The sequence below is a fragment of the Schistocerca gregaria genome, chromosome 7, assembly GCF_023897955.1.
Source record: "Schistocerca gregaria isolate iqSchGreg1 chromosome 7, iqSchGreg1.2, whole genome shotgun sequence".
NCBI classification, from domain to species: Eukaryota; Metazoa; Arthropoda; class Insecta; order Orthoptera; family Acrididae; genus Schistocerca; species Schistocerca gregaria.
In genome coordinates, this window is record NC_064926.1 from 422,073,364 (window position 1) to 422,096,538 (window position 23,175).

The 23,175-nt window shown below is 45.0% G+C and overlaps 1 protein-coding gene across 1 annotated transcript in view; it reads left to right on the forward strand.

Annotated features, from left to right (window-relative positions):
- LOC126282159 (uncharacterized) overlaps window positions 1-23,175 on the forward strand; it is a 265,605-nt gene that overhangs the window by 25,885 nt on the left and 216,545 nt on the right. The window contains exon 2 of the mRNA XM_049981675.1: window positions 2,569-2,648. Within this exon, the coding sequence (XP_049837632.1) occupies window positions 2,571-2,648 (78 nt within the window). The 5' untranslated portion in view covers window positions 2,569-2,570. The remainder of the gene's footprint in view (window positions 1-2,568; window positions 2,649-23,175) is intronic.

Sequence of the window (23,175 nt, forward strand, 5' to 3'; positions counted from 1 at the left end):
GAGGCAGCTAAGTCATAACACCCCTTGTACCTCCCCAACCGTAAAAGATGCAAAGATGCCGTTTGGACAGTGAATTGCAGGGACAGGGGCTACTTGAATACGTCACATTTCATGTTTGTGCTATTTTTTACTACAGAGTCCATCTTTGGTTTTTTAAATGGAACCCTATGTTAAATTTTAAGGTAACATTATGGACTTAAAAAGACGGTTTCAAATATGTGTATATCATAATATATAGGCGAATAGCTTTTGAGACACATATATGTTCTCATATCGTGTTCTTCCTTCGAAGCGGCGTTGTCCAATGCCACCTATCCTGTTGTGTAGAGTACATGGTAAACGTCGCGAGTCTGCCCTTACACAAACACACCCATTTACCCGAAAATAGTAATACATACTTCGGTATTTTGGGCAAAAATTAACTGATGATATCGCGCAAATATTATTCAGTTATTTGACATCTGAGACACCAAAATAGCAGACAACATACAGTATTAAAATACTACAAGATGTAAATACATTTTAAGGAACAGAAATACAAATGTAAATGAGGAGGCCCTTTATGGGTGCAGTTATTTCGTATGTAGTTGTTTTTTTATTCGAAAATATTTACTATTGATCACAATACTAAGCAGATACACATGAAGATGCCAAATACATACTGTACATAATACAAAACTTACTGAAGCATGTGCTAAAAATGCTTCCCTCTGGTGCAATGCACATTTGTAGTCGCCGTTCGAATGATTTGTGAACGGCTGCAAGACTGTCTCGTGAGATGTCAGCGCCAGCTTCGATGATACGTTGCTTCATATCGTCTGGCGTAGTTGGTATCTGAGCACCACTTTATGTTTGATTGCTCCCCACAGAAAAAATCAAGAGGGTTCAAATCAGGAGACCGGGCTAGCCACTTCACTTCAGCACGTCTTCCTCTCCAACAATCCGGGAACGTTTCATTTAACAGCTCTGTAGCCACACGGGAAGAGTGGGCAGGACAGTCGTAATGTTGAAACCACATGCACTGACGCGTAGTTAGTGGTACCTCTTCCAGCAAAATGGGCAGAATGTTTCGCAGGAATTGTGCATAGTTACTGCCATTTAGTATACCCGGAATGACGTACGGCCCCACAATGACATTTCTGACGATGCCGCACCACACATTAGCACTCCACGGTTGCTAATGCTGTACCTGTCAAAGCCAACGAGGGTTCTCTATTGACCAGTAAAGCACATTCTGCAAATTCACATTACCGTGGTTGGTGAAAGTCGCTTCATCAGAAAAAAGCACCCGTTGAAAAAACGTTGGCTCACCTTGTAAGCGCTGCAGAGTAAACCGCCAAAATTCCTGGCGCCATTCGAAATCCACACCGGAGAGTGCTTGATGTATTGAGAGGTGAAACGGGTGAAATCTATGCCGGTGCAATATTCTAGAACACTTCTCTGACTTACACCACATTCCGAGGCGATACGTCGCGACGAAACAGTAGGGTCGTTATGCGCCAACGCTAGAGCGCCCTCTTCATGTACCTCGCCAGTTGCAGTTTTCTGCCTTGTCCTTTGTATGGCGTTCCACGGTCATAATACAAGTAGTTTCTTGCAAGTACGTGCAAGAAGATGGCGCGTAGGACGCTCACGATCAGGATACAGCTCTTCATATCGGTTTATTGCTGTAACAGCATTTCTTCTGCTTTCACCATACACTAGAAGCATATCTAACTTTTCTTCGTTGGTGTACATGTCTGCTCCAAGAAACTGTGACAAAGATGCGATGTCTCATTACCTCATCAGCACATTTATACACTTCTTTCCAGCTATCTCGTGTGTGGCCTTGCGGCGTTATCGAGAAGCAGGAAAACAACGCCTTCCCTGTTAAGTTCCTCAGTGGCCAACAGGAAAGGTCGCATTGGACAAGGCCGCTTCGAAGGACGAACACCATACGAGAACATATCTGTACCTCAAAAACTATTAGCCTAAATATTATGATGTACACATATTTGAAACCGTCTTTTGAAGCCCATAATGTTACGCTAAAATTTAGCATAGGGTTCCATTTAAAAAAACTAAATATGGCCTCATATCTCTGTAATAAAAAATAACACAAAAATGAAATGTGATGTATTCAAGTAGCCCCTGTCCCTGTAATTCACAGGCCAAACAGCATCTTTGTATCTATTACGGTTTGGTAGGTACAAGGGGTGTTATGATAGCTGCCTCACCCTGTATATCACATTTATATTTATATGTTACAAATATTAAAAATGTTTAGCCTACGTCTATCCAAATATTCATTAGAATATAGTGTAAAAATTTCAAGTAAACCTGTTAAGAACGTTTCGAGATATTTGGCAACGTCGTTTCCCCTTTATGTATTACGTATTTAGGTATATAAAAACACATGCGTATTCGAATGCAACGTTGCCTCAAAATTTTAAGTGAATCGCCCGACTAGTTTTTGAGTTTTCCGAACACAAACATACGCAGGCTGAATTTTTACATACAAAATATAATTGTTACAGCGTCTATATTGCTGGTATTAACGAGCATCATTTCTGTCGTCTTGTGTTGCAGGGATGGCCCTCGCGATGCGGCGCAGCTGGTGCGGCTGCTCGTTGAAGGCGGGCTCCATTATCACGGCCTTCCTCTTCACGGTGAGTCCGGCTGACACCCTCAGCTGACCGCTTCCGGCCCCCTTACCGTTCTGCAGACGCGTGACCTACTACGTAAGAGCGAGCGCTGCCAAGTGTGTGTGTGTGTGTGTGTGTGTGTGAGAGAGAGAGAGAGAGAGAGAGAGATATAAGAGTGTGTGTGTGTGTGTGTGTGTGTGTGTGTGTGTGTGTGCGTGCGTGTGTGCACGCGCGCGCTGATGCGTATGCAGCCTATAAAGTAGTCCTCACACGGGACATTTTCCTCATCGTGAAGTACGCCAAACTTGGTTGTAAGTGTGGTTGGTTCACACTCATCTATACAATCCTCAGCGTGATTTGTGACAGCAGCCCCTTGCCCAAGGTGGCTTCCGCCAACTTCCTCTCCCCAATGATGCCCTCGTCCCCTCCATCTACCCCTCCTACCAGATTTAATCCTCCCCCTCCTCCTCCTGTGCTTTTCCTCCAGGGCACCCTCTTTCCCTTCTCTACCTTCTCACTTCCTCCCTCCTCTCTCCCTCTCCTCCCCCCTCCCCGAGCTTCCACCCCCCATACCTTCTCCCCTCTCCCTCCCATCTTCTTTCCACGTGGCATTCAGCCCCTCCCTCCGCCCTTACCCTCCCGTATTTCCCTGTGGCAGCCCCCACCTGCTTTTTTTCGTGCACCATTATGTTTATAGTGCGCTGAAGATAGCCATCATTGTGTTAGTGTTTCTCTTCGTCTTAGTTCAATGGTCCTATGTTCACGTGGTCAACCGCCTGTCTATGTTTTTGCACTGAGTTGAGCTTCCCTGCGCGACCAGTGCCTTCATTTCTTTTTTATTTGTCTCTCTCCTGTTTTCATCCTACATGTATATCTGTACCGCTGCCAGCCTACCTTTTGTAAAGGTTTAAAATAACAATAAAGAAAAAAAATTGTGACAGCAGCGCCCTCCAGTGGCAGCTGTCAACTACATCTAGCGGACAAACTGCAAAGTTTGTTTACGCGAATAGACCTGCATAAGATACGACGGACATTCGATAAGTTATGCGACCTACTTTTCTTCTCCTCCAATTTCAGTTGAAAAAATGCTGATGTACTGGTGGGACAGCGTGGAATATACTTGCTTCGGTCCCTATAATTTGACGAACTTCCGAGTTCCAGTGCTATATGTGGCCTTCAAATGGCGTTTGCAACGGTGGTGCATTCCAAGCAGAGAACTTTCATTGAGCTTGGCGGAAAATCAGAGTATTGCAGATATCCATAGGCACATTCAGAATGTCTCCTGAAATCTGGCAGTGAACAAAAGCACGGTGAGTCGTTGAGAGAGGCGTCTGTCATCATGGAAATAATGTTGCAAAAAACCCTTCTAGTTTTATGTTTCCAAAACATATGCTTTTGCTAAGCAACCGATGTCACACAGCTTTGACTCCTTCAATGATGGAACGTGCGGACACTCTCATTCGAGGTAACAGGCGGATCACAAACAAACACTCGCCGCACAATCGGATGCCTCTGTTCGTAATGCTGATACACTTGTAGCAGTTACTTCTGTAAAATATCTGGAAGTATGCATGCGGAACGATTTGAAGTGGAATGATCATATAAAATTAATTGTTGGTAAGGCGGGTACCAGGTTGAGATTCATTGGGAGAGTCCTTAGAAAATGTAGTCCACCAACAAAGGAGGTGGTTTACGAAACACTCGTTCGACCTATACTTGAGTATTGCTCATCAGTGTGGGGTCCGTACCAGATCGGGTTGACGGAGGAGATAGAGAAGATCCAAAAAGAGCGGCGCGTTTCGTCACAGTGTTATTTGGTAACCGTGATAGCGTTACGGAGATGTTTAACAAACTCAAGTGGCAGACTCTGCAAGAGAGGCGCTCTGCATCACGGTGTAGCTTGCTCGCCAGGTTTCGAGAGGGTGCGTTTCTGGATGAGGTATCGAATATATTGCTTCCCCCTACTTATACTTCCCGAGGAGATCACGAATGTAAAATTAGAGAGATTAGAGCGCGCACGGAAGCTTTCAGACAGTCGTTCTTCCCTCGAACCATACGAGACTGGAACAGGAAGAGAGGTAATGACAGTGGCACGTAAAGTGCCCTCCGCCACACACCATTGGGTGGCTTGCGGAGTATAAATGTAGATGTAGATGTACAATTGTCCACCAGGTGTGTGCTCGCTGGCTTCGTCGCCGCCAAGCAGAAAATCATAAAGGGCAACGCAAGATCATCTGTGCGGAACTGCTTGTGCGTTACGATCCTGACCATGACAATTATATGTCGAACATCGTCGCAGGCGATGAAATATCGGTTGAGCACTTCGCACCGGAAGCAAAACGGCAATCCATAGCGGAGCCACAGCACTTCACCTCCAAATGAAAAGTTCCTGCACCCTCACTCAGTAATGTCATGGCGACGGCTTTCTGCGGCTCTGAAGAGGTTTTTCTGTTAGATGTCTTCTCTCATGGTGCAACTATCAACTCTGAAGTGTATTGTGTTACCCCCAGGAAGCTGAATAAACGACTGCAGCGCGTTCGTCGCTACAAAAATGCAAATGAACTTCTCCTTCTCCATGACAACTCAATCCCTCACATTAGTCTGCGCATCCGAAACTTCATTTCACTGTTCTTCTTCATCCACTCTGCAGCCCGCATCGCGCATCTTCCGACTTCCATCCGTTTGGCCCAAGGCAGGATGCACTCCTTGGGAAGCAGTACGTGGATGATAGGGATGTTACTGATGCAGCAAGACATGGACTCCGACGTCGAGTATCGGAGTGGTACCATGCGAGCACGATGCAGGTACTTACCGAATACCAACAGACTTTACACAAAAGCTTTTTAACATTTTCGAAACTTTTTCTCGTTAACAGCCCCCGTTTGTCCACCACCGTCTCCTCCAAAACAATTCTCGCTGTTCATGCAGTAAAACAACATAAGAAATGACCTTTTAATTTATTACTTATGTTCTACTATCTCGATTCGCAAGACGTTTTGCGGACAATACCTACATATCTACATGTACCGCTGCACATACCTGCAAAATTATATGACCGTTCGGCATATAGTTCAGGAAATATGATGCCATAAACATTGTGATGCAGTCCGTCATAGTAAGATGGCGGAAGGCCGTCGCATTAAACGGAGATTATGTTGAAAAATTGGGTTTTGTGGCCAAAAGATTCGGGAATAATGTGGTGTATTAGAATCCTGAATGAAACCAATCCGCTTTCAGAAAATAAATGTGTTACAACACATATTGAGAGCTCCTGGTAGACATGTTACCTCTGTTAGTGATCGTCGAAAAGAGTTCTTTATTTACACGCAACATCATACATTTCAGTTCAAGTTTCCGGTACATTACTAAGAAAGTCAATGAATCTTTTAGAAAGCAAGAAGTAAATAAAAAAATATTGGCACAAAGCGAGTTGTGAACTGGTAATCTCAATCCGCGCCTGAACAGATAAACTGTAAGTAATGTTTTATAACTCAGTGCAGCAATCAGTAGTCCTTTTTTTAGATTTTATTACGCAAATTTAGATTTCGGCTAGTGGTTAGCCATTCTCGATGCACTATTTTCTATTCTAGATGCATGTAAGTCCCTATTGTTTGGGCGTCAGTCACATTTCTTTGAGCTCAAAGAAATGTGACTGAAGCCAGAACAACCGTATTTGTTACGGTCACCGATACCATGACCTCAGCTTAGAAGTTGGAGGAGCTGCTGTGGCGGTAGTTATGCGAAGGGCAGGACGGCCTGACACTGCCCCTCGTATAGCAGCTGTGGCTCGAAATTTAAAGTAACGGCTCGGCAGCCTTTGTAATCTTTCAAATTATTAGGAATAATTAATCCGGGGTTCGGGAAATTTCTTCGCCCCTTCGTAGTGATATTTCTTAGTTTGGGCGAGACCATGGTGGTCTCTGATCACCGGAGAAATTGGTTTAAGCTAATTTAGCTGTCAATTTATTGTCATTGACTTTTTGAATTATAGGGGGTAACCAAAAACTTTCCGTTTGAGAGTGTTGCTTCATGCAACGTAGCGCAATTCTGATGCGGGTATACGAGCGCCGACATATAGTCAGAGATTAGATTTTGTGTGTCGTAAGTGCAGAAACGTGAACTATGGTGACATTATTACCAAATAACGCTCAAACAGGAACACTTGCTATTATTCTTTCCCTGGCTGCCGAAAGACAAACCTTGGTAGACAACCATTGTAGAATGAAGAACGTGTACTGGGCTGCATGTGTTTCGAAAACCATCTGTTGCTTCAAGATAACGCATGTCTCACTATCACATATCTCGTAACGCAGAAGTTACGCCAAATCAAGGAGAAGACACTCCAGCAGCCTCCTATAGTCACGATCCCCCCCACTCCCGCATGCGATTATCAAGCCCTTGGTCCTTTAAAGAAGGCCTCGAAGGGTCGACGATTCCTGTCGGACGCGGATGGGCAGAACAACGCATTTTTTTTCTTTACTGTTATTTTTATCACCTTATACAAGGCGGGATGTCAGCAGCAGAGTACGCCGCTCTTCAGCCTTCAGTTTGACAAAAAGTAGTACATATAGGAGGCACAGAGAAAAACAATCAAAACGGCGGGCAAAAAAATAGTAGACACTAAAAAACAAAAAAACGTGGAGCCGTTCACACTGGACGAGAAATATCACTAGCACTTGTTGACACGGCGCACATAACATGGATGTCGGCGACGGCACACGTGAACAGTGGTGGCGTGATGGCGAAGAACACAAAACACAAACGAAGGCACACACACGAGACACTGATGGCGTGCGAATGTTCACTAACCGTGTACGAGCCGGGGGCCTGCCAAGAGAGGAGGAGGGGTGGAAGAGGGAGAGGGAGAAGGAGAGGGGAGGAACGATGCCATGGGCAGGGGAGATAGGGCGATGGGAGAAGGGGGGGAAACCCGAGGGAAGAGGGGTGGAGGAAGGGGACGGGGGAAAAGGAAAGAGAAGGGAAGGAGGGTGCCAAGAGGAGAGGACACAGGAAGTGGGGGCGGGGAGGATCAAAGTTGATAGGAGGGGTAGATGGAGGGGAGGAGGACATCAGCAGGGAGGGGGAGCTGGCGGAAGCCACCTTGGGAGAGAGTTAGGAGGATGGAGAGGTGGAGACCGGGTGGGGCGTGGGAATAAAGGTGCCGCAGCGGGCGGGGGTGGGAGAGGATGTGCGAGACAAGCGGGTGGGGAGGGTCGAGTTTGCGGGAGGTGTACAGGATCCGTATCCTTTGGGGGGGGGGGGGCGGGGCAGAACGCAGTTACGAACTTCTTTATGAAGCAGGACACTGTGTTGTACCATAAGGGCACGAACCTGGTGCATAGATGGGATGTTTGCCTCAACGGTCACGGTGATTTTCCCTAATAAGCTCAACGATTCTGGACTGTACAGCCTTCAAATGGGAACTTTTTGATCGCCCCTTATAAAAAACTGACCTACTTCGCCTGATTCGTTACTTTTCGGTCAGTTCGAATCTCCGATGGGAATTGCAGATTAAAATTTATTTAATCACTCTCTCAGTTTTTCAGGAGGCTGGGCAGCGCTGCAGTCATTGCTTCTGCACGTGTTGTTGTAGATCACAGAAAAGTCTCTGCTCTAAAACACTAATGCCCTAGAAGAAAGAGAAAAAAAGAACTAGAGAGAGGTCAGGTGCACATAGAAACACTAGAACAGGATCAAAATTAGTAATATTCTGCTCATTCTGGCCACTGGTTCAAGACCGTACAATAGGTGCCCATAAAGATTTAATTGTGACAACAGAAATGTCAAGCTGTGACCATGAAAATTGCGACAATATGTTGAGTGCGAAGCTAAATGGTACACAACAAAAACCACGAGGGACCGCCACCACACAGGCGCAACCACTCGCCTCGCGTCTCTCGGTTCCGAGAAGCAGCCTCCAAATGGCGCTCACAAATCCGGACTACTTTTTGCTTCTGCGCCACATCCATCTGTGCATCGTGATCATACTCTGATAGTGTTGACAGCCTCCAAAGGGAGCGCTGTGAGCCATGGATTGCACTGCTCTCGCCTTGTAGTGTCTAAAATGGAAACCGTTCCACCGACAGGCACAAAACATGATGCATTGCAGACACTCAGTTCCAGTCTCACAGGCAGATAGTGAAGTTCAGCGTCTGCAGCCACTTCAGTAAAGCTCCTGCTACTATGCTACAGAGCATGATTCTTTGAATTTTTCTGAGAAGACAACATTTAAAGTTAGCACTCACTGTTTACAGAGTAATAAGATGGTTAACCAAGACTGTCTGCAATAATTACTATTAATCGTGAGGTCAATGTCACATACTAATAAGAGAGTGTTGTATAGGTATAGGGCATCCAGTGCCATGTTACCAAAGTTGTATCGTAAGTATTACTAAATTCCTTGGTTATATCTTACTGACTTGCCACATATCTATTCTTGTGCCGCCCTTACAAGCACATGTTTAAATTGACAGTTATAGCGTTCAGTTTGCTAACTCTGAAGATCTGTAGTATTAAGCCACTTTTCTGCTCCTGTGGAAGTTTGAGCTAAATTAATAGAAGTATTCAGTTTACAACACTCCAAGCACAGTGTTAACCCTTCCCCTTAAATTCGCCGTTCAATGCGACACATTTTTCCCAACGCTGGATGGATCTCTATTTGGGTTGTACACCTCTGTATTTTAGCTGTTCAGGAACCGTTCCATCTAGAAGATAATCTATCTGTCGTTCTAAAAGTGCCTTCCTCTCAAAGTTCTCACCGAAATAACAAGGAAGAAATCGTTAGGCGTCGTTTTAGAAGCCTGTCGTAGTGAGGGAAAATTTGATAGCTCAAAGAAGCAGCATGTGTGAGTCTGTCCTGTGGCAAATGGGCTTAGGCGCTGCCATGGATCAAAAACACTATCTTCGACAGCTTCCTGTATCGCTTCACCGTGGCAGCCTACCATAAACTAGTTAGGTGACTTAGTTGGTAAGCTCCTGCGACTGTTTGCCCATGGTGGGCGAAATCTATACTAAACCATACAATCCGTCCTAACAGGCCTCATAAGGTCCAACGGTACCGACCGATCACTGTATCATCCTCAGCTGATAGGCGTCAGTGGAGGCGGATATGGAGGGGCATTTGGTCAACGTACCGTTCTCCCAGCCGTTGTCAGTTTTCGTGACTGGAGCCGCTCCCTCTCAGTCAAGTAATTGCTCAATGGGCCTCACAAAGGCTACGTGCAACTCGCTTGACAGCATCACACGGCAGACCCAGACATCGTCCATCAGAGTGCTAGCTGAACCTGACAGTGCTTAACTTCGGTGATCTGACGGGAAATGGTGGGACCACTACGGCAAGGCCGTTGGCTGTAGCACACCATGACAATCCCAAAAAGCACTCAGCATCCCCTTCCCAGATGATGGTTGGGTCTTTGCTGCTATCAACGGCGGTGAACCCATATGTTTCCACTGCTTGTTTCGATACTTTCTCTCTGTGTCTTAGTGATACACCAACCACTCGTGGCTAAAGAAGTAATTTGGGTTAACATGAAAATAACTGCAACTTTTCCACTGTTTCCTTGGTCCGGTGGGATGTTTTGAGTGGATATGAGTAGTCACAGAACGCAGAAAACTGTGACCTTTGTCGTATTCAAAATGTCCTGCAAGATGTTTAAAGTCGATACATGACTGATTTTTACTTTTTGGACTACCGTGCCGATTGTGAAACTTCTTCGGACTGTGAGCGTCAAGGTGCTCATTTCTCTTGTAATTCCCTTTTATTTTTCACAGGGAGGTGGTGTGCCACATCGTCCTCCGTCATTCAGAGTTATTTGACCACAATGGAAGTGAGTGTGCCCGCTATCCAATGCGCCATATTATGGTACATTGTTTCCAGAATGAAATATCACTCTGCAGCGGAATTGTAACTTCCTGGGAGATTGTAACTGTGTACTGGACCACGAGTCGAACCGAGAGCCTTTGCCTTTCACTGGAAAATGCTCTAACGACTGAGCTACACAACCACAACTCATGACCCGTCGTTACAGTTTTACTTCCACAGCACCTCATCCCTACCTTCCGAACTTCACAGAAGTCACAGCGTCTAAACGAAGAGGGCTGTCGTACTGTCCAACCTGAATGTGGTTTTCATATGTAAATACTGGGCCAGTACCCACGTCGATCAATCAGATGCACAGACATTTAGAAAACGTTGTCACACTTCAACATTAGGACAGACTTCCAGCCACTAGCTGCCATTAAAAATACTCCAACCTATATAACAGTTCCGATGCCGTAGAGAAATGAAAAAGGAAGAGGATAAAAGGAGAAAATAAACATGGAATGCCGAGGTCACCATCCTTATGGGACAATTACTTGTGATCGCCTAGCCGCGCGGTCTAACGCGCTGCTTGCCGAGAGGGAAGGCGTGCCCTTCCCCAGCACGAATCTGCCCGGCGGATTAGTGTTGAGGTCTGGTGCACCGGAAAGCCTGTGGATGGTTTTCAAGGCGGTTCTCCATCTGCCTCGGCGAATGCGGGCTGGTTCCCCTTATTCCACCTCAGTTACACTATGTCGGCGATTGCAGCGCGAAACACTGTCTCCACGTACGCGTACACCATAATTACTCTACCATGCAAACATCTGGGGTTACACTGGTCAGGTATAAGACGTTCCCAAGGTGGGTCCACTGGGGGCAGAACCGCACAATAACCCTTGTTTCAGTGTGGGGTGGGTGGACTGATGTGGCCTGTTGTGTGGTTGTGAACCACTGAGGGCTGGTGCGGGACGCTGCCTCTCCGTCGTTTCTAGGCCCCTGTTTCAATACACACAATACCATTAACTTGTGACCAATGCACGGAGATAATTTCGAAATTGAGCTACTCGCCATCAGCGTTACAATAGTACTTTTCATAGAGCGTGTGCCAGGAACATACCGAGTGACGCAAAGGAAGACAGAAAAGACGTATGGTGCGTGCATGATTCAAATGCACTCCTTCTCTGAAGTCTCTCGGGTGTATTCATGTTCGAAGGACTGTTCAAACTAGGGGCACAAATCATTACCTTCTAACGGACAATACCATATTGGCGAAAGTGACTGCCTATTGACTTCACTGTCATTACAACCAGCTAGATTCAGGGACAGTCCTTCTACACTGAACAACCGGGATATGGTCATTTGATGGGAGTGGAACATTTGCAGACAGAAATGACGAAAGAAAATTTTTACAAGACCAGTATTTGAACAAGGGTCTCCTACTCACTAGGCAAACGTGCTAACCACGACCCCACCCTGGCACACTGCCGTTGTAGAGCTACTCGGACTACCCTAGCATCCCTCATTTCTCAGTCCAAGTTCCCATTCACACCTAACCCATTTGGTATTCCCCCCAAACTTGAACACATTGCAGAGGAATTTCAACCGTAAAGAATAGCGCTCACGAAAGAACGAAAATGTGGATCCTGCCTGAACGCAAGGCGCAGGTGCTTTAATCAAATAAAACTGTATGCTTCGAGGTAGATGTTTGAGATCTAAAAAGGTCTCTCGGATCTACATAGTTTCAGTTGATTAAAGCCACTATGGCTGGGTTTCAGGCAGGGCCCCACGTTTCATTCGCTGCTGACTTGCTGTTCCATTTACGTTCGAGCACCTCTGCAATACTGTGCCAGGTGGCTTAGTGATTAGCACACCTGTCTAGTGACGGTAAACCTGGGTTTGAAACCCAGTCTTGGTACAAATTATCATTCGTTAATTCAGCCTGATTATATACACCGTAGATGTCTGAGGTTTGAAAAGGCCTCTGGAACTATGTAGTTATATTTGATCAGACAGAGTAGTTGAAGCTCTCAACGGTGACTGCAATGTGATGTCCACTTATGTTCGGGATGCGGGGGGCTTCACCATGCTGTTCGCGAAGGATGGGACACGGCAGAACCTTAACGTACTGCCCTGGGGAAAGCCTGAAACTGTCACCATAAATAACTACACCAGTCTCGGTGATACCTTTGAATAGAGCCTGATAACCGATACAGCAATTACAGAAAATCCACCAACAGCAGTTTTATTTGCCCTTGAATGCACTTCCATTAAAAACTCTGGTTATTTAATAAAATCTTTCCTTCAATTAAAAAATGGCTCTCAGCACTATGGGACTTAACATCTGAGGTCATCAGTCCCCTAGAACTACTTAAACCTAACTAACCTAAGGACATAACACACATCCATGCCCGAGGCGGGGTTCGAACCTGCGACGGTAACAGTCGCGCGGTTCGAGACTGAAGTGCCTAGAACCGCTCGGTCACACCTCCTGGCCCTTCAATTAAAACAGTTGCTACATATTCAGAGGGAGAATTATGCAACCCGCCTTCGATCTAATGATCACTATACTTGGTTGATTGGTTGATCTGCGGGAGGGGGCCAAGCAGCAAAGTCATCGGTCCCATCGGATTGGGGAAGAAATTCGGCCGTGCCCTTTCAAACGAAATACCCCGGCATTTGCCTGAAGCGGTTTAGGAAAGTCACAGAAAATCTAAATTAGGATGGCTGGACGTGGGTTAGAACTGTCATCCTGCCGAATGTGAGTCGAGTGTGCAAACCACTGCGCTACCTCGCTCGGTCCACTGTACTTGAAAGTACTATTTAAAAACGCCCCCTAAAATTACAAACGTAACGGGCTCATCATAATCAGGAATAAATTTAATAAAAACTAGTCATCCAATTTGAAGCTGACATTATAACTTTACCAACAAAATTTTAAAAAGAATAACTTAACTGTCAGATATTGAATAATGTTAAAAATAAGCAAAGTTGCCTCGGCAAGCTAGAAGCAAAGCTTAGAGGAAGGCCCCCGAGAAGGCAATAAAATAAGCTACTGTGCTAAAATACTATTCAAATATGACACCTAAGTCTACTTTAAAATATAACAGAACATGAAGGTGATAACCGTAACTTCAGAAGGTAAAGGCCTTAAGATAGGGCCGCACAGAATTACTATATCGACACTACATACCGCCAGGGCAACGAGGCCACACAACAGACCAAAAATCTGCTTTGGAAAACAGGTCGGACTTGCCGCCTATCTAAATACATCGCACAGCAAAATGTTTCCAAGTGTACGAAGCCCGGCCGCTACGTTTACCGTTGACTAATCGAACCAACTACGTAGTATGAGTATCGTAGTTCTTTGCGTCCCCACCGATATCAATAATTACGGTCAGACGAGTACCTTATATTACCTAGCTGACTACAGTGGTGTACCACTACTAGGTTAATCACGGATTAGTACAATTAGTACACAGTGGTTAGCAAAAAATGTTCATATGCGTGTAAATTCCTAAGGGACCAAAATGCTGAGGTCATCGGTCCCTAGACTTACACACTACTTAAGCTAACTTATGCTAAGAACACACGGTCATGTCGGCCGACGTGGCGCCTCTAGCCGAGCCTCCACTCCACACGGCAGTGGTTGGCACACTGGACTTGCATTCGGGAGGACGACGGTTGAAACCAGCGTCCGGCCATCCTGATTTAGGTTTTCGGTGATTTCTCACTAGGGGTAAGATAGATACTGCCTACAGGAAAATTAAAGAGACCTTTAGAGAAAAGAGAACCACTTGTATGAATATCAAGAGCTCAGATGGAAGCCCAGGAAAGGGAAAGTAGAAAGGTGGAAGGAGTATATAGAGGGTCTATACAGGGGCGATGTACTTGAGGACAATATTATGGAAATGGACGAGGATGTAGATGAAGATTAAATGGGAGATATGATACTGCGTGAAGAGTTTGACAGAGCACTGAAAGACCTGGGTCGAAACAAGGCCCCGGTAGTTGACAACATTCCACTAGAACTACCGACAGCCTTGGGAGAGCCAGTCCTGACAAAGCTCTACCGTATGGTGAACAAGATGTATGAGACAGGCGAAATACCCTCAGACTTCAAGAAGAATATAATAATACCAGTCCCAAAGAAAGCAGGTGTTGACAGATGTGAAAATTACCGAACTATCAGTTTAATAAGTCACGGCTGCAAAATACTAATCCGAATTCTTTACAGACGACTCGAAAAACTAATAGATGCCGACATTGGGGAAGATCGGTTTGGATTCTGTAGAAATAATGGAACTCGTGAGTCAATACTGACCCTACGACTTATCTTAGAAGCTAGATTAAGGAAACGCAAACCTACGTTTCTAGCAATTGTAGACTTGGAGAAAGCTTTTGACAATGTTCACTGGAATACTCTCTTTCAAATTCTGAGGGTTGCAGGGGTAAAATACAGGGAGCGAAAGGCTACTTACAATTTGTGCAGAAACCAGATGGAAGTTATAAGAGTCGAGGGGCATGAAAGGGAAGCAGTGGTCGGGTAGAGAGTGAGACAGAGTTGTAGCCAATACCCGATGTTATTCAAGCTGTATATTGAGCAACAGTAAAGGAAACAAAAGAAAAATTTGAAGAAGGAATTAAAATCCATGGAGAAGAAATAAAAACTTTGATGTTCGCCGATGACATTGTAATTCTGTCAGAGACAGCGAAGGACTTGGAAGAGCAGTTGAACAGAATGGACAGTGTCTTGAAAGGAGGGTATAAGATGAACATCAACAAAAGCAATACGAGGATAATGGAATGTAGTTTAATTAAGTAGTGTGATGCTGAGGGAATTAGATTAGGAAATGAGACATTTAACGTAGTAAAGGAGTTTTGCTATTTGGGGAGCAAAATAATTGATGATGTTCGAAGTAGAGAGGATATAAAATGTAGACTGGCAATGGCACGGAAAACGTTTCTGAAGCAGAGGAATTATTTAACATCGAGTATAGATTTAAGTGTCAGGAAGTCGTTTCTGAAAGTATTTGTATGGAGTGTAGCTCTGTATGGAAGTGAAACATGGACGATAAATAGTTTGGACAAGAAGAGAATAGAAGCTTTCGAAATGTGGTGCTACAGAAGAGTGCTGAAGATTAGCTGGGTAGATCGAGTAATAATGAGGAGGTATTCAATAGAATTGGAGAGAAGGGAAATTTGTGGCATAACTTGACTAGAAGAAGGGGTCGGTTGGTAGGACATGTCCTGAGGCATCAAGGGATCACTAATTTAGTATTGGAGGGCAGCGTGGATGGTAAAAATCGTAGAGGGAGACCAAGAGATGAATACACTAAACAGATTCAGAAGGATGTAGGTTGAAATAGGTACTGGGAGATGAAGAACCTTGCACAGGATCGAGTAGCATGGAGAGCTGCATCAAACCAGTCTCAGGACTGAAGACCACAACAACAACTACCCTAAATCGCTTAAGGCAAATGCCGGGATGGGTTCTTTGAAAGGGGACGGCCGATTTTCTTCCCCACCCTCCCCTAATACGATGGGAGCGGTGACATCGCTGTTTGATTCCCTCCCTCAAATCAACCAACCAGGCTGAGATCAAGGGAGTACGATCAGCAAAATTTACTCACATAACCAATTGCATGAAACGACCAGATCGAGGAACTCAAAAGCATAAAGCCGTTGTAGCTTGTACCTGTTCGAAAACGTAGTAACTCTCGGCTCCAATGTACCACTATGTGAACTTAGCGTTAGTGAACACTCTGTCGAAAGCAAAATCAATTTGAACCCAACCGTACTTGTTGTTCCAGTCAGTCCTTCCTGTAATACACAGCAGTAATATAAAGCAGGGTTATCCTTCGCGGCGGTGTGCTATCTGGTGCTTATCTTCTTGTAAATAGATGAAACACAACTATCTCTTTGTTCACATGAAGTGTTAGGTGCTATTGACAATGGATTACTGATCGATTCCGTATTTCTGGATCTCCGGGAGGCTTTTGACACAGTACCACACAAGCGGCTCGTAAGTGAAATTGCGTGCTTATGGAATATCGTCTCAGTTACGTGACTGGATTTGTGATTTCTTCTCAGAGAGGTCACAGTTCGTAGTAACTGACGGAAAGTCATCGAGTAAAAGAGAAGTGATTTATGGTGTTTCCCAAGGTAGTGTTATAGCCCTTTTCTGTTCCTCATCTACATTAACAATTTTGGAGACAATCTGAGCAGGTGTCTTAGGTTGTTTGCAGATGTCGCTATCGTTTATCGACTAATAAAGTCATCAGAAGATCAACGCAAATTGCAAAACGATTTAGAAAAGATATCTGAACGGTGCGAAAATTGACAGTTGACGCTGAATAACGAAAAGTGTGAGGTCATCCACATGAGAGGTAAAAAGGAACTCATTAAACTTCGGTTACACGATAAATCAGTCTAATCTAAAAGACGTAAATTCAACTAAATACCTAGGTATTACAATTACGAACAACTTAAATTGGAAGGAACGCATAGAAAATAAGGTGGGGAATGCAAACCAGAGACTGCGTTTTTTTGGCAGGACACTTAGAAAATGTAACATACCTACTAAGGAGACTGCCTACAGTACGCTTGTCCGTTCTCTTTTAGAATACTGCTCCACGCGAAAAAGTTCAAAGGAAGGCAGCACGTTCTGTATTATCGCGAAATATGGGAGAGAGTGTCAGAGAAATGATACAGTATTTGGGCTGGAAATCATTAAAAGAAAGGCGTTTTTCGTTGCGACGGAATCTTCTCACGAAATTACAATCACCAACTTTCTCCTCCGAATGCGAAAATATTTTTTTGGCACCGACCTACATAGGGACAAGGAATCACCACGATAAAATAAGGGAAATAAGAGCTCGCAAGGAAAGCTATAGGTGTTCATTATTTCCGCGGGCTATACGAGATTGGAATAATAGAGAATTGCGAAGGTGGCTCGATGAACCCTGTGCCAGGCACTTAAATGTGATTTGCAGGGTATCCATGTGAACGGTGACTGAGCCATAACTCAGTAAATTACGAGCACCACTAACAACTTCATCAACAACGGTGCAACGATCTGCAAACACACCAGTGAACATTCGGAAAACAGCACCACTCAACGACGGATTGTAGTGGTCTGTACCTTTGCTATGGACAAGCAACTAAACATATCAAGCGGCGGTTAAGGTATACAAACAATGAAACCTTTTACCAACTCCAGGCTACAGAATTACGATCACGTCTTGCAGAATCTAACAGAATACCCGGACTACAGAGAACACCAACGCTCGACATTGCTGTTATAATGGTCACCGACGGGGTGCCACCGAGAGACTGCCAGACAGCACTCGATGCCTCGTGCCCACTCTGCGCGTCGGCAGCGCCACTCGACACTGTCGCGCGGAGCAACGCTAACAGTGTCGAAAATGTCCGCAGCTCGTAGTCTAGTGGATCACAGGGTCCAGGGCTCGATTCCCAACCGGGTTGGAGATTTTCTCTGCCAGGAGACTGGGTGTTTGTGTTGTCTTAATCATCATCATCATCATTCGTGACTGTGGCTGGGTTGGACTGTGTAGAAATTGGACTGTATAGAAATTGAGAGTTTGTGTGGGTGCTGATGACTGCGCAGCTGAGCGCCCCTCAAACAAAACATCACAGTGTCGGAACTGGCAGAGGAAATACTGGCTACCGCGCGATTTCAAAAATGCCGAAGAGGAAACAAACCGGCACACGGGGGCGCCATTACTGTCTATTTACAGTCATGCTCATAAATTAAGGATAATTGCAGAATGTGGTGCCACACAACGTGCCACTACACAAAACTGGCGCTAATGTCATAAGCACATAAGGAACACACACGACATAGATCCGTAAGTCCACGGTATTGGTAATGAGTTGAGAAAACCGTCCCGAAACACACGTGCTACAAGACGCCACTGTTTCCTGCGCATGTACTCCGCGATCAGTATGGGATATGATCACCATGTACATGTACACAGGCCGCACAACGGGTTGCCATACTCTGGGTCAGGTGGTCGAGCAGCTGCCGGAGTATAGCCTCCCATTCTTGCACCAGTGCATATCGGAGCTCCCGAAGTGTCGTAGGGGTTTGAAGACGTGCAGCGATACGTCGACCGAGAGCATCCCAGACTTGCTCGATGGGGTTTAGGTCTGGAGAACAGGCAGGCCACTCCACTCGCCTGATATCTTCCGTTTCAAGGTACTCCTTCACGATGGCAGCTCGGTGGGGAGGTACGTTATCATCCATCAGGAGGAAGGTGGAACCCACTGCACCCCTGAAAAGGCGGACATACTGGCGCAAAATGACGTCGCGATACACCATACCTGTTACAGCTGTTCTGTCAAAGACATGCAGGGGTTTACGTGCACCAATCATAATGCCACCCAATGCCATCAAAAAACGACCTCCATACAGGTCCCTTTCAATGACATTAAAGGGGCCGGTATCTGGTTCCTGGTCCACGCCAGATGAAAACCCGGCGAGAATCACTGTTCAGACTATACCTGGACTCGTCCGTGAACATAACCTGGTACCACTGTTGCAATGACCATGTACTGTGTTCTTGACACCAGGCTTTACGGGCTCTCCTGTGGCCAGGGGTCAGTGGAATGCACCTTGCAGGTCTCCAGGCGAATAAACCATTTCTGTTCAGTCGTCTGTAGACTGTGTGACTGGAGACAACTGTTCCAAGTGGCTTTGGTAAGGTCCCGAGCAAGGCTACCTGTAGCAATTCGTGGCCGTCTGCGGGCACTGATGGTGAGATATCGGTCTTCTTGTGATGTACACTGTGGACGTCGCATACTGTAGCGCCTGGACACGTTTCCTGTCTGCTGGAATCGTTGCCATAATCGTGAGTTCACACTTTGTGGGACACGTAGGGCCCGTGCTACGGCCACTGTGTTTGACCAGCCTCCAGTCGCCCTAGTATTCTACACCTCTCAACACCATCAATGTGTGTTCTTTGAGCCATTTTCAACACACAATCAACACTAGCACGTGTGGAAATACCTGCACACTTATTCGCTGCACGGTACTCTGACATGCACCAACACACCTCTGGGTATGTGGACTGCTGCCAGCGACACCGTGCGACGACCGCAGGTCAGATGCACCGCATGGTCGTACCCGGAGGTGATGTGAACCCGCAAACCACCCACCAGAGCGTTGTTTCACCATTTAATAGCATTATCCTTAATTTATGAGCATGAGTATAGTAGGTGTTGTTCGTCCTCGTAACACACACAAAATAACGAATCAAATATAGTCGAAAGTAACACAATTGCTAGCCTCTAAGGCATGTTAATCCGTAATTACCCTAATTCTAATGTGGCAATAATAATTTGTCGCCCCTGAAGAGAGTACCATAACAAGCTGATAACTACGCCATCTCAGAAATGAAATTTGGACTGGTTGACAAGTACCACAAAGAATGGAAGAAATACACTTAAAGACGAAAGTAACTTTTGCATGGTGTGTCAAAGTCAGGTGACGCACCTGGATGAAATTCGGACGTTACCTAGAAATAACTGATTCAGTCTAGGACAGAAGGTAACTGGAAGATGTACGCAGTGTGACGAATAGAAATGACACTTTTATTCAAAGACAATAATTACACTGAAACCACTGTGATTTATGACCGTTGCCGGTGGTATTCAAAATGGCAGAACATGTTTATTAATAGGGTGATGATCACTATACACAGCAATAGATGCTCTGCAACGAGCTTCCAAGATGGCCACAAGGTTGGCCAGACGTTCCTGTGGTAAAGCGTTGCATTCGTTCACGATCGCGGTTGACAAGCGCAGGTGCATGTGGACCTGCTCGAGTATTTCTCCTCATCGCATCCCACACATGATCCACGAGATTTAAATGGGTAGAACGGGCAGGGCAGTCCATTCCCGAATACTCAATTCTTCAAAGAGCTCGTCCACCTGCGCCGTTGGATGCGATCGCTCCTGGCCAGCCATAAAATGAAGTCAGGGCCGAACGCACTTTGGGAGGGAGTTCAAAGAGTTGGAGGTCCGCACTCCCATTCAGCATTATGTCTCACTACGCCATAACTCTTGGACCACCAAAACGATCATATTCGACAACATTCACGAGTGCCTTACGTGTTCTCAACTCTTGCCATATGAGGACACGTCCAGCGCAGCCGAGCGATATCGTTCTGGTGGTCCAAGTGTTGTGGCATAGCGAGGCATAATGTTGCATGGGCGTACTGACCTCCAAAACTTTGAACTCGATATACTGACAAGTTAACGTTATAACGTCGCTGTACTCCCTTCGCACGTGCATTCGGCCGTGATATCATTTTTATGGATGACAAAGCGCGACAATATTCGGCGAATGGACTGGCGTGTCAGTTTTCGTGATTTAACCCCCCTCGAGCAAGTTTGCGATGCGTTGCGGAGGCCTACTGCAGGATACTCACATGCACCAACTACCATGCAGCATTTTTCAACCGCGCTGATGGACGAAAGGAACGCCATACCGCAAGAACTACACTACTGGCCATTAAAATTGCTACACCACGAAGATTACGTGCTACAGACGCGAAATTTAACCGACAGGAAGAAGCTGCTGTGATATGCAAATGATTAGCTTTCCAGAGCATTCACACATGGTTGGCGCTGGTGGCGACACCTACAACGTGCTGACGTGAGGAAAGTTTCCAACCGATTTCTCATACATAAACAGCAGTTGACCGGCGTTGCCTGGTGAAACCTTGTTGTGATGCCTCGTGTAAGGAGGAGAAATGACTACCATGACGTTACCGACTTTGATAAAGATAGGATTTTAGCCTATCGCGATTGCGGTTTACCGTATCGCGACATTGCTGGTCGAGATCCAATGACTGTTAGCAGAATATGGAATTGGTGGGTTCAGGAGGGTAATACGGAACGCCGTGCTGGATCCCAACAGCCTCCTATCACTAGCAGTCGAGATGACTCATGTTATCCGCATGGCTGTAACGGATGAAACGTCACCTTAAAACAATTATACAAGACTGTGCTTAAACTGACACACAATATTTTTAGCGCAACGCAATCTGACTTTCAAAAATCCCTACAAAATAATGGCCCTGGCTAACAATAACCTATACCTTCCATGAATCACTTACCTCACAAAAATCTTGGTTACTCGAACTACTGCAATACAGCGAGCGCCACTACTGCCAGCTAAAGAAAAGATTCAAACTACGGAAGGCACTAACTACTGATAGGTATAGTTAGCAAATGAAAGATTTTAATAGAGAACAAACAATGTATTTACCTTACTAGTGTTCAAAAGTCATAATGTATATAGCAGTTCATGACATCCAGTCTTACAAATTTCAAAACTCCACCATCTCTCTCTCAACATCCACCACTGCTGGCGGCTCACCTCCAACTGCGCAACGCTACGCGCTGTTAACATCCATCTGCCCAACACTACAATGGCGAGTATTACAACAATGCCAACCAGCCACAGACTGCGCACAGCACAGCCAGTGATTTTTCATACAGAGCGCTATGTGGCATTACCAATAAGAAATTCTAAACAGCCTACTTATTACATAGCCCCCATGCTCCCCACAAAAATTTTACAAATTGTTTTGGGCACTGGCCAATACAGATTTGAAAAAAAATTTCAGAATTACAATAACAAAGATATCAAATTCACATACTTATTGATACAATATTGGTCAATAGCTAAAATTTTCTCACAGTCCATAAAGACAGTCCTGATCGCTCATCACAGTAAAATTGCAGTGTTTTTCTCAAAGTCTAAGCAATAAAAGAAATTGCACTTGGAAGTAGTGGATTTCTAAGCAGTCTTGAAGAAGTAGTGTTGTCCTTCCAATGGAAAGACAGTGCTGACTCTTGACATGCAGACAGGTAATGGGCCTCAGCAGAGTCAGTCAACGTTGAAGACTATCGGTAGGTAGGTCATCACAGAGCAGACCCACTGTAGTCCTGGTAGAGATTACTATTGGTGGGCCACCAGAGGTGCAGACCCACTGCAGTCCTTGTAGAAATAATGTTATTGGTGGGTCATCAAAGGTGCAGACCCACTGTAGTCCTTGTAGAGACGGTCAGCAACCATCTGTTGCAACTGTGCAGGTGCACAATCACCATTCAAGAGTCTTGCAGAGAATACAGCAAGTCCAAAAACCACCACTTGTCCACTCACAAAGTTTTTGGAATTGTCCTTAGAACCAGCAATGCTGTTAACCAGTCCTTGCTGAATTATCAACACATGTGCAAACACTAACAGTCCCTACTTCTCACATATTGTCCATATACTATGATCAACAGAAACATGTGCAGTGAAATGATACTTAATTTGAAGAACTGGTGTCTATACAATTATAAATTTAAAACATAAAAATACAATTACAAAGGCACAAAATACATCATTAAAGAACATAACAATACAGATAACATTTGTAGTAAAACAGGCTTTACAAAAGAATAGAAATAAACATATACCTTAGTGTTACAGGAATTATGACATAAGTAAATATATAAAAGATCAGAATAATTATTGAAACATCAATTTCACACATGAGCATTAAAATAGAACAGAATAAATAATGTCTAAACATCTTTACAAAGAAAATAACATATTATCAGAAAAATTCTACAACATAACTCGTATCAGCTAAACACACAAAGACAGGAAAAAATACAAATTCACATAGCGTAATAACACAAAATACGGGACAGGGTTTGTTTTCAGTGTGACATTTG